Here is a 16,200-nt window from a genome sequence, read left to right as displayed (position 1 = left end):
TCAGTTTTCCTGATTTCAGTATTGTACTGTAGTTATGTAAGATGTTGCCATCAGGGGAAACTGGGTGAAGGGTACACAGAACGTCTTCAAGTTCCTATGAATTTATAATCATTTTTAAATAAAAATCTTTTTTTAAAGGATTATTCTAGTTCCTGTATAGAGAATTGGGCCAAGAGTGTGAAAGGTAGACAAATAAAGAGAAGCAGCTATTACAGGAAATCAGAGATCGGTGATAGCATAGGCCAGGGCAGTGGCAGTGGACATGATGATATAGTCAGATTGTGGGAGAGCCAGCAGGATTTGTTGACAGATGTGGAGTAGAAGAGAAACAAGAGTCCAGACTGAAAATTTTTTGACCTAAATGATTGGATAAATGGCATTAACTTTAATGAAGGAGGAGGAGTCTGGGAAAAACAGGTGTTTAAGGGAATAATCAGAAGTTTAGTTTTGATGTGTCTGTTAGGTGATCGTAGAATGATGGTTGGTAAGAGGCTGGGCTAAGTAGAGTATATAGGTGGGAAAAGCTGAGATGCTGTGTGTGAAGCCACCAGACCATAAATAATCAGCTGGGAATACTTACTGATATGACAAGATGTGCGGGAACAGCTCTGGAGCTCTGATAATTAAGGAGTTGAAAAGAAAGGCTGTAAAAAAAGTTATACTTTCTTTCATACCTTTTGTTAAATTTTCCCCTTTGTTTACTAAAACAAGACACTATACCGAATTAACAGTGAACTTTTATAGAGACAATGCTGAAGCAGTCAGGAATTCCTCAAGCCCTTCTGCTTACACTTCACATCATGATCATACTTTGCAAGATGGGCAAATTAGGTTGCCTCTTGTCCTTACTACCACTGTTTCTACTCTCAAGATGCATTTTGGTGAGAGCTGTTTTGTATGACTTTTCTTTCACTCAACAAATATTTTTAATTTTTCCTCCTGTGTACTGGACATTGCATTGAATTCTGAAAATTAACAAAAATGAGTAAAACAGTCCCTATCCTCAAGGATCTTACAGTCCATATTGAAAAAGAAAGGTAGAATCAACTGTACAGTAAAGAGTTGTAGGTTCTATTATAGAAATTTATCTGAAGTTTGATGGTGAGGGCTAAAGACAGTGGTTGGTTCTATTTGCATAAACAGAAAAGACTTCAGTAAAGGAGCTAACTTAAAAATAACTCAAAAGATGAGGTGTTTGCCACAGTAGGAGGCTAGGTTGTATAGTGGAGACATTCTGTAGTCAGATGAGCAGTTTAAGAAATATGCAGATGCACAAAATGAGATTGTATCTTCGAGGAACTGTAAGTCTCCCTGGAGCAAAGGACCTAAGATTATGGAGAGAAACCTGTATGTCAAGCTAGGAAGTGTGATTTTCATCCTAAATGGAATACGTGGTCACTGAAGGGATTTTGGTAGAGTGACATGGCTGGTATTTTTAAAGGAGTACTCTAATGGCAGTGTGGAGGGGTAACTTGAAAGATAAACTCACTCATGATTTGTTATCTTTTTTTTCTTTCAGCTACGGCTAATAGACTGGGGTTTGGCTGAGTTTTACCATCCTGGTCAAGAATATAACGTCCGAGTTGCTTCCCGATATTTCAAAGGTCCTGAGCTTCTTGTAGACTATCAGGTGAGAAGAGAAGGCCAGATAAAATTTTGTTCCTATGTTTATTTATGATTTTCCTAAATTGTATTCTAGATATAAAGACTTTTCCTCTACCAAAAAAGAAAAAAAGTGCTCTTCTTATAGAAACAAAGTCCTTGGGAGTACTTTTCATGCCCAATCCTCCTAAGTGTTGTTTATCAGATACCTTAAAAAATTCAGACTCTGTCCTAGAAATTCCTCTTCTGGGTTCTTGAGGTTACAACCCTGAGTTCAAAAAACATTTTATATTTTTCATATATAAGAATATAAAAATATTCTTTACAGCATTATTTATAATGGTGAAAAGCAAAACACTGTCCTATTACAGGGGAAATTAAAGGTCAAATTCTGAAACATTTATGCAATAAAATAATGGCACACATTAAAAAGTTTTCCTTGGCTAACAATTGAGGTGTTCTTTATGTAAATGAAAGAAGTAACTCAAAATAATATGTACGAGAGGGCAGGGTATATCTCAAGTGGTAGAGTGGAGGTCCTGGGTTCAATCCCCAGCACCTCCATTTAAAAAAAATAATAATCAATCAATAAACCTAATTACCTCCCCCTGTCAGAAGTTAAAATAAGAAATAAAATAGTATGTATGGATTATTTTAAAATTGGGGGGAAAATACATAGAAGAAAAGGCTGAAAAGTACATGAAGATGTTACTGGTGTTTGGGCTTCAAGTCAATGGAGTAATTTTTTTCTTTTTTAATGAAGAGCAATTTTTTTTATTTTAAAATGTTCATGTGTGATAACAGTGTTTTCTTTAATGCAGATGTATGATTATAGTTTGGATATGTGGAGTTTGGGTTGTATGCTGGCAAGCATGATCTTTCGGAAGGAGCCATTTTTCCATGGACATGACAATTATGATCAGGTGTGATATATGTTGTTCCTGTTAGGAAATTTACTGATTTAACCTAGTGATGGCCAGATCTGCCTCCCCATTAGAAACTGCAGTGGATCTTGCTAAAATACAGATGCCCAGCCCCAGCCTGAGAGCTATTAATTTAGAATCTCTGTGGGATCCTAGAGTAATTTTCAGTGCATGGCTTGTTCAACCAACCTGACATCGATCCTCAGATTGGTGTTTTGGGAGCTGTCAGTTTAGCTTTTGAAATTAGAGTTTTTCCCTGGCCTTTAATTTGCATTGCTTGTTTAATTGTGAAATATACGTGTAAAATATTTTATAAAACATGTATGTACAATTCAAAGAATAATAGTTTAAAAAATGGGATATTACCTTAGAATCTACTAATGTGAGCTTTCTTTAGGGTTGGGAGTGTTTTCTCCAACATGTTGGTTTCTATGTGGTATTTCTATGATCATATGTATCTCATTATATGGATTGAGCTGATGTATGTCAGTAGAAATATAGATGGTATTTTTTATTAGCTGCACTTCCTCTTGAAGATCAAGGGGCCATTTCATTCAAGAGAACCTGGAATGATTTTAGGGTCTTATGGAAGGTATTATTGTCTTGTTTGAGCACGGTGACGATTTTTCATGTGAGTCAAAGAATGCCACCTGAATTCAGTTAAAATCATCAACTCTATATCAAGTGCCATGCAGGATTGAAATAAAGTTCTTCATTGTCTGTCTACTAAGGGAACCAAACATATAAGAAAATAAGTTACAGTTGTAAATGTCAGAATAGAAGTGCAGACAAAGTACAAAAGGCAGTTGTAGTGGGAGTGAGTAGTCTATGTAAATAAGGGGAACTTCCCAAAAGAAATACCATCTTCAGCTGATTTTTGGGGTAGGGAGAGACTTCACCGGGAGGAAGGAACAAGGTTATAAAGTGGTTTGCTTTTTCTTTTGGATTCCTTCACGTTAGTAATAATTTAGGGAATGTTATGTGGAAATCTGTGCTGGGCAAAAAAAATTTGAAGTAAATTGAGGTGTAACATTCATACCTAATTTAATCATGTGGTATGCTTTTGGTGTGGGTTTTTGTCTGTCTTCTATCCTAGTTGGTGAGGATAGCCAAGGTTCTGGGGACAGAAGATTTATATGACTATATTGACAAATACAACATTGAATTAGATCCACGTTTCAATGATATCTTGGGCAGGTAAGTCATAAAATCTATGCATCTATGCCTTAAGCACTTTGGGTATAAACTGTTACTTTGGGTCTTTAAAATAGTTACTTTCTCTTTGCCAACACTGCTGAGGTGTTAGTGGGCTGCTGCTGGAGGATGCTGCATAGGCAGGTCTGTGATAAAAGCATTGGTTGAATGGTTGTTTTTCCCAGATTCACTTAACAGGAGTCTGAATGTGGAGATTATATTCAGAGGATTCCTGACTATCTCGATTCTAATAGAAGGGTTACAGTTGGGTCAGAAATCAAAATCTCTTGATTTAGCTTGCTTCTCCAAATGACAAAACCCTCTCTGAGAGAAAAAAAATAGTAATAGAAAGTGTATTTTTCAAGACTGGTGTGCAGACAACAGACTCTTAAAAATAGTGACTAGGCACAATACTAATTCATTCACCACCTAACAGGACGAGGTGGACTTTCTTGATGCAAAGACTTCTGCTGGCCAAGTCGCAGGCCTGCCAGCAATGTGAAGGCGGGTAGGAGACCTGGTTAGCCCAGCCACCTTCTTGTGCAGGAGCATTCAGTCCTGTAAAGTAACCTGAATTATGTTTCATAAAATTGTGGGGACCTAGATTTCTCTTTTCAGCAACACTGCTATTTCCAGTCTCTCCAATTAGCTTTGTTGTCTCTCCAGTGGCAGAGTGGTATAAGACTAGTCTCTTGAGTTTTTCTCTCTCTTTGTGATTGGCTGGGCTCCTAGCCACTAAGGAAAATGTAGCAGGGAAATGTTGGGCTTTTGTGCCCGTTGGTCCATTTCTCATTCCCCTTTTGGCTCTGCAGACACTCCCGTAAGCGATGGGAACGCTTTGTCCACAGTGAAAACCAGCACCTTGTCAGCCCTGAGGCCTTGGATTTCCTGGACAAGCTGCTGCGATACGACCACCAGTCACGGCTCACTGCAAGAGAGGCCATGGAGCACCCCTATTTTTGTGAGTCCAACTGCCCAGTCCACAGAGCCTGTGCAGGCCTGCCCAGCAAACTCTACCAGGCAGGGGGAAATAGATGCTGTGAAGAAAGCTCTGAGCCCAGATCCCTACCGAACAGAATTGAAATCCCAACCTCCCTTACTTAGCTTTTTGCAGAGTTACTTCACCCCTGATGAGCCTGTTTCTTCAATGAGGATAGTAATGGCAACTGTCTTAACAGAATTGTTGGCAGGATTCTTGTCTAACAGAGTACCTGGCACATGATCACCCCTAAATAAACTTCTTTTCTTACCATGTGGGTGACACTTCTCAGTAGCTAATCTAGAGTTGTTGGATTAGAGCATACAGCTCTATATCTGTCTTGTCTCTGTTAATTCACAGAGAGAGCCATGGAGGCTTAAAAATCTTTATGTGTGAACACCTTGACCTAGGTTTGTGGGTATAGCTAATTGTGCTGTCCTGAGTGAAAATGCCACTTAGACCCACCCCATCCTCATTGTGATGGTAGCTTCAGTGCTGGATTGTTCTTGGGGAGTGGTGGGATAGTTTTTTAGTGAATCGGTTATACTCTTGCCCAATCTCTCGTACCTGAAACACAGACAGGCTGATTGGGATGGAGAGTGAAGTCTGTGATCTTAGCACTAACTTGCACAAACCTATGGTTTGGGCCCATTTGGCAAGATGTTTGACCAAGTGAGCTGTGAAGTGTAGTATAAATCAGTTCAACTCTGATAATATATTTCTGTCTAGGTCAGGGTAGACTGTGTTATTAAACCCTGACAGGATCGGTTTTGTTTTAAATTAGCTCTACTATGGATAATAACCTCGTCTTGTACCATTTAGTTTAATAGTTGGCCTTTACCATAGTTTGACGGGAGAACAGTTCTATTGTATATTACTCGTTCAGTTCACAGTGAAGGCAGTTGGCATCTTAAGGGAATAATATGGACTATAAATAAAATACAAAGAGTGAGGATAACTACTTTAAAGCCCCAGACCATTATATAACAGAACCTAACATTTTCATCTCTTTTCTAGACACTGTTGTGAAGGACCAGGCTCGAATGGGCTCATCTAGCATGCCAGGGGGCAGTACGCCTGTCAGCAGCGCCAATATGATGTCAGGTCAGTTAGTTGGTAAATTTCTTCAAAAAAAAAAATCAAAGACATCAATTATTGTTCTTAATTTTGTTCCCTCTTTGTGGCCTGATTTCTGTGGCCTTCCTTTTCTCTATAATAATTACCTTATTGACATACTAACCTGTGTGGCTCTCCCCACCAAGTTTCAGGATGCTTTTGACACCTGGTATATCTTAGTGACTCTGCCTTGAGTAGGATATTAACAGTCTCTTCTAGGCCAGAATTGTTTGGGACTTGAAAGTCTCGCTAAGCCATGAAGAGTAAGAAGATCCTTTCAGCTCACAGGCTAGAGTGACATTAGTCGACTTGGTCCTCAGAAACAAGATTAACAAAATGAGGGAGAGAAGAGCTGGTGTTTGTACATGGTTATATATGTGTATAAGAGTGTTTCTCTGCATTTTTTAAGGCAACTACAGTGTGCCTAGTAAATTATAATGATTCTATGAAATAACTTTTATTGTTTTGGGTCATTGTGATTTAGAGTGAGTTTTTATAGAGTACTCAGTTACCATATGCCTATCCCATAAAAATTATATATGTGGGTAGCATCCACGTGGGTTCTTGTGGTAGAGAGGACTCAGACACCCTCAAAGAATTGTTATTGTCTCCATTCTCCTTTAAAGAACTTAGCTGCTTTCTAGAATTTCCTCTGGGTATCATGCCAATGTGCAAAATGATATATATCCAAGATTATTCATTGTAGTCCTACTTGTGATCACAGAACATTAAAAACAGCTCTCAGAGTAGGGAACTGATACTGTGGATTATGGAACATTCATTTGGTGGAATGCTTATGCCTGGAAAAAAATGAATAAGTGTTTTGTATTGTTTTCTAGTATCAACTCCAAGATAGTAATGTGAAATGAAAAAAAACAAGATGCAGAACCATGTCCACAACCAGGAATGGGCAAGAATATATAATCATGTTCCAATATGTGATTCTTACATGTATATTCTAATAAAATTATATTTAGGTATATGCATAAAATATTTCTGGAAGGATACACCCCAAAAATGGTGCCAAACGTTGGCCAGCTGACAGGGCAAGGGAGAATTTTTCACTGTATACTCTTTTCAGCTGTTTTTGAGTCATGTAAATATATTACCTGTTCAAATATATATATATATAAAACATTTTGAAAATTAAAGAACTAGCTGATTGAGGACTATCTAACAGGTAATCTGGTCATTAGATGGGTGGGAGAAACCAAATGGAAATAATTCTAAAACACTATTTTAGCTTAGAGATTTCCACACTGAAAATGCCAAATAACGCTAAGCAGTTTGGTCATTAAGACCAAACTTTGACTTCAGCCCTCAGCTGTTCAGTTTGTAGTGACTAGCCACATCTTAGCTATTTAAATTAACTAAAATCAAATAAAAATTTAAAATCAGTTGCGTAGTAACACTAGCCACATTGCAGGTGCTCAGTAGTCACGTGTGGCCGCCATGTTACTACAGATAACAGAGCAGAAGTTTTGGCTGGACAGTGGCTTGGGTTAGAATCCAAGCATAGCTACCACTTACTAGCCTTGTACCTTGGACAGACTGCTTAAACTCTGCAAACTTAGATTTGTTTGCATGTCTACTAAATTTATTAGAATTTGCCATTTTAATTCGTGAGGATTTAATTTGAAATTAGATTTAATTTGTCAAAATCTAAGGAGAGGCCTTCAATAAAATGAGAATTATTGTGTCACTTTTGAGATAAAAGTGCTCTGAAAAACTGGTGACAGTATTTCTATGGTTGGTGTCTCTGGCTCACTGTCACCTGTTTTCTTTCAGGGATTTCTTCAGTGCCAACCCCTTCACCCCTTGGACCTCTGGCAGGCTCACCAGTGATTGCTGCTGCCAACCCCCTTGGGATGCCTGTTCCAGCTGCTGCTGGCGCTCAGCAGTAATGGCCTCTTCTGTCTCCTGATGCCTGAGCAGAGGTTGGGGAGTCCACTCTCTCCCTTGATGCAGCTTGCGCCCGGCGGGAGGGGTGAAATACTTCAGAAGCACCGTGTCTGAACCGTTGCTTGTGGATTTATAGTAGTTCAGTCATAAAAAAAAAATTATAATAGGCTGATTTTCTTTTTTTTCTTTTTTTCTTTCTTTTTTTTTAACTCGAACTTTTCATAACTCAGGGGGTTCCCTGAAAAATTATCTGCAGGTGGAATATTTCACGGACAAATTTTTTTCTCCCCTTCCAAATTCAGTTCCTCATCACTAAAGAACAAAGATAAGCCAGCCTCAATCCCGGCTGCTGCATTTGGGTGGAGATTTCTTCCCATGCCCACCATCGCTCCCCTACCATCCCACACTTTGAGGGGTTTGTCTCTCATGCTCTTCTCCAGAGATTACATAAATGTAGCTTCTTCAAGGGAGGCGAGAAGGAAGGAGGAAGGGAGGTCCCAGCCTGTAAGAGCAATGTACTGCTAGTCACTTATATCACTTTACTCCAAAAGTGCTTCAGTGGGGATATCCTGGTGAATCTAGTGGAAATGTGTCTTGTTACATTGAGATGCTGAAAATCTACCCAAAGTGCAAACAGGTCCTGAAAACTTCTGTTTGGTATGAATCATGTCTTATTGACCTAACTTTAAGTCCAGCTCACTTATATAATTTAGTTTCAGTTTAGTTTACAACTTTAATACCATCCCTCCCAGGCTTCTTACCTTTGGCCTCTCCCCTTTCATCTCCCAACATGCTCTATAGCAGGTAGGAGGAGGAAGGCAAAATCTTTCTCAGTTTTCTTTGACTTGGCCCTTTTGAATTCAGTTAGTTACTGGGCATAACTTAATTGCTTTCTACAAAAGAAAAAAAATTGTCTATGTAGGTTTCATGCTAGCAACTCTTTAAGACCTAATGAGAGATGTGGCCACACTGAGTTTTATTTTAAGCTTTCTGTCCTCTTTTCCTCCTACCTTCCCCTTCCCTCACATGCCATCCAGTGAGAAGACCTGCCCCTCAGTCTTGTAAATGTATCTGAGAGGCAGGATCAGAGCCACTATCTCCAGTGAAACTGAAATGGTAGACCTGTAATTGTGGGAAAACGAAAACTCTCTTGTTACAGCCCTGCCACCCCTTGCTGTGTGTATATATATAATACTTTGTCCTTCATATGTGAAAGATCCAGTGTTGGAATTCTTTGGTGTAAATAAACGTTTGGTTTTATTTATCAAGGTTAGATTTAAGTTCCCTGTGTAAAGGTCTCGCTGGGTGGGTGTCTCACGTTCACATCTGAGGGGCCTGCAGCCCTGTACCGTGGAGGCCTTCCAAGGCTCCCATTTTTATACACCCTTCGTTTGACCCATGGTACTGGGCAGGGCAGAGAGGCCTTAAAAAAGCACCACAAGCCAAAGCGTCTCTGGGGATTAAGGATCCTTTGCCATAAAATTCATTTTGTGTCTCAGCAGTGCAGGGATTGGGGATGGAAAAAGTCGCCAGTTTTCGTGTGTTTGTGTGTGTGTGTAAAGTGGATTTTCCACTGTAATCCAACCACCTAAGTTTATCAGGTGCTTCACTGAAGAAGCCTAGTTTTTTAAGCACAATAGCAAAACCATCAGCTCTGTATTTTCTCCTGTTACTTCATTACAGTAGCTGCTTGTGGGGACTAGGAAAAATTCTTCCAACGTATTTTAAGGCCTGAAGTCTTAGTTCCCCATTCTCCTACCTTTATAGATTCACAAGCCTTTCTCACCTGGGCGTCATAGATAAACATAATTGAGGAGTTGAATTTAATGAACTTAATCTAACTTTGTAACCCATCTTGGCTCTAGTAACTTTATCAAGGTGGTGGCTTTAGTGAATATAATGATAAACTTTAAAGGAAGCTAAAGCCTCCTTTTATAACGCTTCTCAACCATAGGGAAAACATTCTGACTGTGTGGCAGGGTGATTTTCTTCTCTGTGGCCACTTACAGTGGATATTTATTGTTCTTGACCCTTTTATGCCCTAGAATGCTGTGGGGGGTTACCATGTTGAATTCGTGCAGAAGCTCAAAGCACCGGATGTGCCAGAGATGCAGTTTGTGATTATGTTTGCACTGGATTGTGATTTGAACAGGACACTTACGACTAATGAATTCTTTCCTTTGAGGTGGAGGAGGGTTGTAAATCAAGACTTCACATCCCACCCATGTAGCTCAGAGAATCTAGGTGTAGCTGAGGCTGATGTGAGGAGCTGCAAACAGCTGGACCTCCTAACATGCATCAGACCTTACAAGAAACTGAAGGTGAAAGCAGAGGACTCTGAAATGCTACCCAAGAGCCTTTTAAAATAAATAGAAGTTTTAAAATTGCTACTTAAGGAGTCACTGCAGAAGCATGAAAAAAAAAAAAAGAAAAACCAATTGGGTAGGGGGGTGGGGGCAAGGGTTTACAGAATAACAACTTCTGTGTTGTTGTAAATTACCTCATCTGTATACCTTGTATTGGGACACTTCATTTCTCAGCACTACCTGTGTCTGCATTGATTAGATGGCAGGAAACGGAATGCCAGTCTAAGAGAGTTGTGTTGGCCATTACTCTGAAAGGTTTTTTAAGTATTTTTTAACTTTGTTTGAAGTGCCCCCCTCCTCCTTTTTTTAAGTTTGAAGTCATAAATTCCCCCTCCCCACCTTGATTTATTGGTTGTAATTGTATTGTAATTGGTATAACTAAAACATAACTGTGCTGGGAAGAAGTTGTGCCATGAAGGTCTTTAATTTTTTTTTAATAAAAACATTTAAACAAATGAAATGTCCCTGCAGCCTGAGCAATATGCTTCTCCAACCGACACCGAGTGTGATAGATGGCTTAGTTCTCATGTTCTTTCAATTTAATACTGGGTTGATGGAGATGTGAAGTGGGGTGGATTAAGATTGCTTGAGGAGCACTAAAGTCTAGGAGTTTTTGACATTGAGATACAGTGCAGAGAGCATGGTGTTGTTGCTAAACACGACTGGTTTTCATTCCTGCCCTTGTCACATACTTGGCTACTTGACTACTTAGCTTCTGAGTCTGTTTCATCATCTATAAAATGGAGACACTGCTTCTTTGGGATTGAATGAAAGTAAATGTCAAGGGTCTGGTACCTATTATGCCTTTGATAAATCTAATTCCCCTGGCCTCCGGTATGGAGGATTATTAGTTGTTGGCCCTGACTTTGCAAATAATTCACAGTATGATCTCTCCTCTGGATCTCTCGGGACCTCTGTGTGTGTTTGGTCAGGGGGAGACTGGATGAAGTATCTCCTGAGTTCCTTTTCAGCTTTGACAACTGATATTAGAAAGTTTGAGTGGTGTGTAAATAGAAGGGTCCATAGAGACAGCTTGTTTCTTAGCAGAAAAGCAGTGTTCAGTGCATGGCAGTAAGCCCTGTGGAAGGTCAGCCTTGGAGATATCTCCAGGGCAGGAGGCAACTTTCAGTCTTGGGGCCTGGAATGAAGGTATGCTGGTGAGCTTATGGAAACATATTTGGAGCCTAAATAAAAACTATCAAGAGGGCTGCTAAAAGATGAAACCGTTTACTTGCTTATTAATGCCAAATGAGTAAATTCTACAACAATATATAATCAAATTGCCATTTATTTCTCATTTAACCACAGATGAAAAGTTGAAACCAGGAAATGCTGTTATCCTAAATTTCTAGTTTTTTTTAAATGTTCAGTGCATACTATTTTATGGCATCCATGTGTTGTTGATATTCGGAGTTTATTAATACTGGAAGTTGAGAAGTGTGGTTTAGATAAAAGGAACCATCGTGTAATACCTTGTATCTGAAATGCCAAACTTACATGAACTTTAATTTCTTATGTTTACTTTTATTTTATACATGAGACAGGAAGATTAAATTGTTATAGTGAGCCTATTAGAGACAAAGGAATATATTTTGTAAAATTAGATCTTCAGGATATGGATAATAAAGTACTAGAGAAAATTGGAGATTGGTTGACAGATTTGAAAATTTTTATATCTCACTCTTTAAATTTCATCTTGGTTCACTTGTTGTCAAGTGTGGTTACAATTAGAACCGATCATTTGAGTATCTCTTGAAAAAAATCTAGTTTTGTCACCACTCCCACCAGCAGACTTCTCTCCTGAGATTAGAATTGGGTTTGAGTAGTTGTTTAATGTCACCAGTCCTTGCCACCTCCCTGCCGGTAACTTCGTCCTCCCTTGTGCCTCAGCTTTAGGGACTGTGGCTGACAGTGGTGTGCTTGCTAGAGAGGCTGTCTTCCCAGGGCCTTTTCCTGCTTGAAAAAGTTAACCAGAGGCTTTGAAGGAAAGTTGTCCCCGGTTCCCTTCTCAAAAAATGGGTCTAAAAACTTTGATCTACTGATGCTCCACCCTATCTCAAGTCATCTCTCCTTACTTCCCTCACAACCATCACTACCCCCATGCCCTTTTTCCTTATAACACCTGAACTTACATTATTTGTTTGTCTCTTCCCCTCACCTGCACGTAAACTCCCTGATGACCTTGTTTGTGTGTCTTACTACATATATCCTCATAAAAACCTCGTGTGTGTGTGTCACTATCCCTCAGATTGAAGAGGATGGAATGGAGTAGCACAAGGAAAAAGGCTTACCACCATGCCAGGCTCATCATAGGTGTTCAGTAATGGTAATTCCATCCTCCACTCCCAGTTCCACCTCCCCTCCACACAATAAGTTAATGGAAGTGGTGTGGAATAAAGAGCATCTCAAGATCTGAAGAGCCTTGTTCATAGGTTTGCAACTGTAATTATAAGCCACAGGTCAGACTTGATTAACATGACAAAATGTTTATTTCATGAGCCCTTGGTGAAATCTTAAGTGGCCGAAGGCTGAGCAATGATCCTGACCAATTTAGTAGATTTAGATGCTACAGTATCCCTGCTCCCCACTGTTTGTATGTAATAATACAAAGTTCAGGCTGTTCTCTAAGTAGAATAGACATTGAGGGTGTCACAAGGCAGTCTGGTTCTGGAGTCAATCTTAATGTAGACAAGTGCTGTCTAGATTTTATAACCCTACTATGATTCTGTGCTAAATTTAACTACTTTAGAGACGCAACCTAGTAGAACTACAAATGCCCCAGTTCTGACAAGAGTTCGTCTGGCTAGGTAGTTTTGGATCAGTTATTTAACCTCTCTGAATCTTCACAAGTGATGTAAAATTAGTATTGTAAAACATCTTAGACATGAGCCAAGTTGTAAAGAAGCCCTAACACACCTATGAACCGAACGCCCAAGTTAAGTCCACATTACCAATACAGATGAAGCCCCTTTTTGCCCCTCTTCTCTACCTTCTTGCTCCAGAGGTCCTAATATCTTCTTTATCTGTAAAATTAGAGTGTAAATACCTGTTCAGATTAGATGATAAATATTTAGAAAGTGCCTGGCACAGTGTCTGGCGTATAGTAGAGTTGGGCTAAATATTCATTTCCACTCTGAATAGTACAGTTTTGCAGGTTATGTGCAGAAAAAGATGCCACATCTATAGGAATGCCATTCATTTGTGCATTTATTTCTACAATTTTACAGTAGATGGCAGTAAATTATCTTGTTCTAAAAGGAAAAAACCCATTCATAAAATAAAAGTTTTCAACAGATGCAAGTTAAGTTTCTAATTTGCGTGAAGAACAGCATTGCTGTGTTCCCACCCCCTTTAACTCTTCCCCTGTAAGATTCTATCACTCTATCTCTGAATTTTTAACTTCTCTACTGAAAGCCGAATATTTTTACACGGTAGCAAATTACAGTCTGGATTTGCCTCCCTGTGGCCATAATCACCAGGGATTCTCAGTGGCCTCAGTGTAAGCAGCTCTTCCCCAGGTACCTCCAGATGGGAGTTTATTGGATGGCCAGTCCCTTTCTTGGAGTTCTTGAGAGCATTGGGTATTTCTGAGTCGGCTTCATTCTTGCATCACCTGCTTTGACAGAATTTTCTTGGCTCCTGTAATGAGGAAAAGAAAAAGCAGCAGCAGCAGCTGGCAAGTGGTTTCCTCACTCCACCCTGTGAGTCAGAGTCTCAGCTATAGATAAATGTTCATAGACTTATCTAGAAAGGAAGGACTTCTCTGTGTTGAACAGTTCTGGAAACTCCATGGTGAACCGCCTATGAAGAAGTCTAAATACTCACAGCTCTCCACGCTCTGAAATACATCTCGTTGTGTTCTCTGCTCACCCACTTAGCTCCATCCCCTCAGCCCAGAGACAGAGTTCCCTGTGCACTCATCTTGACTGGTCTTTCCAGAATTCATTTGTTTGCAAAATATGCCCCTCAACAAAGATTTGTTGGTGTCTGTGAACCTGGCCCTAATGCCAAACACTGGAGATTGAGAGAGATGAGACGCAAGCCCATGGGGAAATGTGTTATTGTCAAATAGAAAAGCAAGAAACAAAATTGTTCCCCAGGAAAAAATCACTGCTAGTCAACGTGGTAGACTGAGCTAACTCAGGTAGGTACCTACCTCCTGCTCTAAATACGTGAGGATGCTAACGTAATTTACTTTCAAATAAACAACCAGTATCAAAGAAAGAAATGGAAATTCCCAGGTGGTAGAAAAGAAGACAGAATTCATCCTTAAGGTAAGTGGGTATTGAAGTCATAGTGCCCTCCTAGGACACCAGGCTTGGATATGAATTGGACTCAGAGGCTAGGGGCGAAGGTTTGAATCCCCCAGGGAGATAGGAGACAGCCTTTGAAGTAACTTTGGAGGTAAAAAACAATCACCTGGCACTTGAAAAGGCTGCCTCCAGAATAAAAGAAAACAAAACAGTAGCTGTAGTATTAGGGTTATGGTAAGATGCCAAAGAAAAACTTCTTGGGGAGAAAGGGGTCCTGAACTCTTGGGGAAGGAGGGATGGTCAGGGAAACCTTCCCAGAGGAGGGGCTGCTGAAGCTGGCTTGGTAAAGTCCCAGCCTTAGCAAATTAGAGCTGCCAGGACCCACACCTGCCATCAGAACCCATGTCTCCCAGGAGGGTATAGCTCAAGTGGTAGAGCATATGCTTAGCATGCATGAGATCCTGGGTTCAATCCCTAGTACCGCCTCTATAAGTAAATAAATAAAGCTAATTACCTCACCCTACTAAATAAATTTCTTTTAATTAAAAAAAAAAAAAAACATGTCTCTTGCTTAGTTCTGCTTCCTGGACTACCTTTGCGTAGCTGTGCTGCCAGGTCTCCAGTTTCTAAACCAGTCGTTATAGACAAACTCTCTTGCTTTTTGCTCTCTGATCCTTTCGACAAAAACCTTTATCCTCACAGATCTCTAGGTCAGCTATAGTCAGCTGATCTAAACTGGGTTCAGCCAAGCAAAATTGCTTCAAGTTGAGGATTGGCTGGGCTGGACTGGGCTCCTGTGTTGACTGGACTTGGGTTTGCTACAGATAGTTCCTTCTGGGTCCCAAGTTGAAGCTGCAGCAGCTACCCAGGGCATGTTCTTGTGGAGTACTGGGGCATGAGAGGCCGAAGGACAGACACCAAGCCACAGAGACGTCCAAGAGATCATATGATTTTTATGTGCCACAAATTATTCTACTTTGATTTTTTTCCCAGTAATTTAAAATTATAAAAGCCATTCTTAGCTCATGGGCCATACAAAACCAGGCAGTGAGCTGGTTTTAGCTTGCAAATGGTCATCCTTTGTTAACCCCAGGTCTAAAGCAAAAATATTAGCAGTGAATTATGTATTTATAGCATATATATAGTCATGTAATAAAATACTAAGCAATAAAAAGTAAGTTGAATTAATTTTAAAATAATTATGCTGAGTGAGTACCAGACAAAAAAAATACATACTATATGATTCCATCCATATACTATTTTAGAAAACATAATCTAGTGACAAAATGTAGTTAAGTGGTTGTCTGCAAATGTGGGGTGGAGCAGGGTTGGGGTAGAAGGTGAAGAGAAGGAAGGGATTTAAGAAGCAAAGCAGTGTGTGACAACAGCATGAAGAACAGAAGGGGGCAAAGGGAATCTACTTAATTAACCAAGTTTATTAATGGTACCAAAGAAGTGATTGTTAAAATTTACTAGATGTATGAATGAAATTGTAAAATTTGTCAGTTGATATTAAGGAAGAACTAGGTTTGGTGATTTCTAATTTAAATAAATAGAGTATTAGTTTTAAAAATCAAATTAACTTCAGCGTAATCTTTTCTGTTCATGAAAGCTAACCAGACGACCTTTTTAAAAAGGACTTACCATGTGATGGTAGATCATGAATCCTGGATTGAACAGGATGAGCATGAAACCAAAAGGGACCAGTAGTAATGGGTTCCACGGGCTGGACGTCTCAGAAGAATAAATAATTGTTATGGTAGGGGTCATCCAGCAACCAGAATCATGAGAATTTCAGTGACAGTGGCCTAGCACTGGAGATTGAAGAGGTGGATCAGTTTCTGGCCACAATGATACGGGGGTAT

At 39.7% G+C, this 16,200-nt stretch overlaps 1 protein-coding gene across 1 annotated transcript in view; it reads left to right on the top strand.

Annotated features, from left to right (window-relative positions):
- CSNK2A1 (casein kinase 2 alpha 1) overlaps window positions 1-10,161 on the top strand; it is a 50,587-nt gene extending 40,426 nt beyond the window's left edge. The window contains 7 exon segments of the mRNA XM_064475802.1: window positions 1,520-1,630; window positions 2,424-2,525; window positions 3,622-3,722; window positions 4,532-4,680; window positions 5,716-5,802; window positions 7,603-7,673; window positions 7,675-10,161. Coding sequence (XP_064331872.1) covers window positions 1,520-1,630; window positions 2,424-2,525; window positions 3,622-3,722; window positions 4,532-4,680; window positions 5,716-5,802; window positions 7,603-7,673; window positions 7,675-7,830 — 777 coding nt within the window. The 3' untranslated portion in view covers window positions 7,831-10,161.
- Window positions 10,162-16,200: the final 6,039 nt, after the last annotated feature.

This window comes from Camelus dromedarius, chromosome 18, assembly GCF_036321535.1.
Source record: "Camelus dromedarius isolate mCamDro1 chromosome 18, mCamDro1.pat, whole genome shotgun sequence".
NCBI classification, from domain to species: Eukaryota; Metazoa; Chordata; class Mammalia; order Artiodactyla; family Camelidae; genus Camelus; species Camelus dromedarius.
The sequence above is the reverse complement of the archived record's forward strand: the minus strand, read 5'-3'. Positions and strand labels throughout refer to the sequence as shown.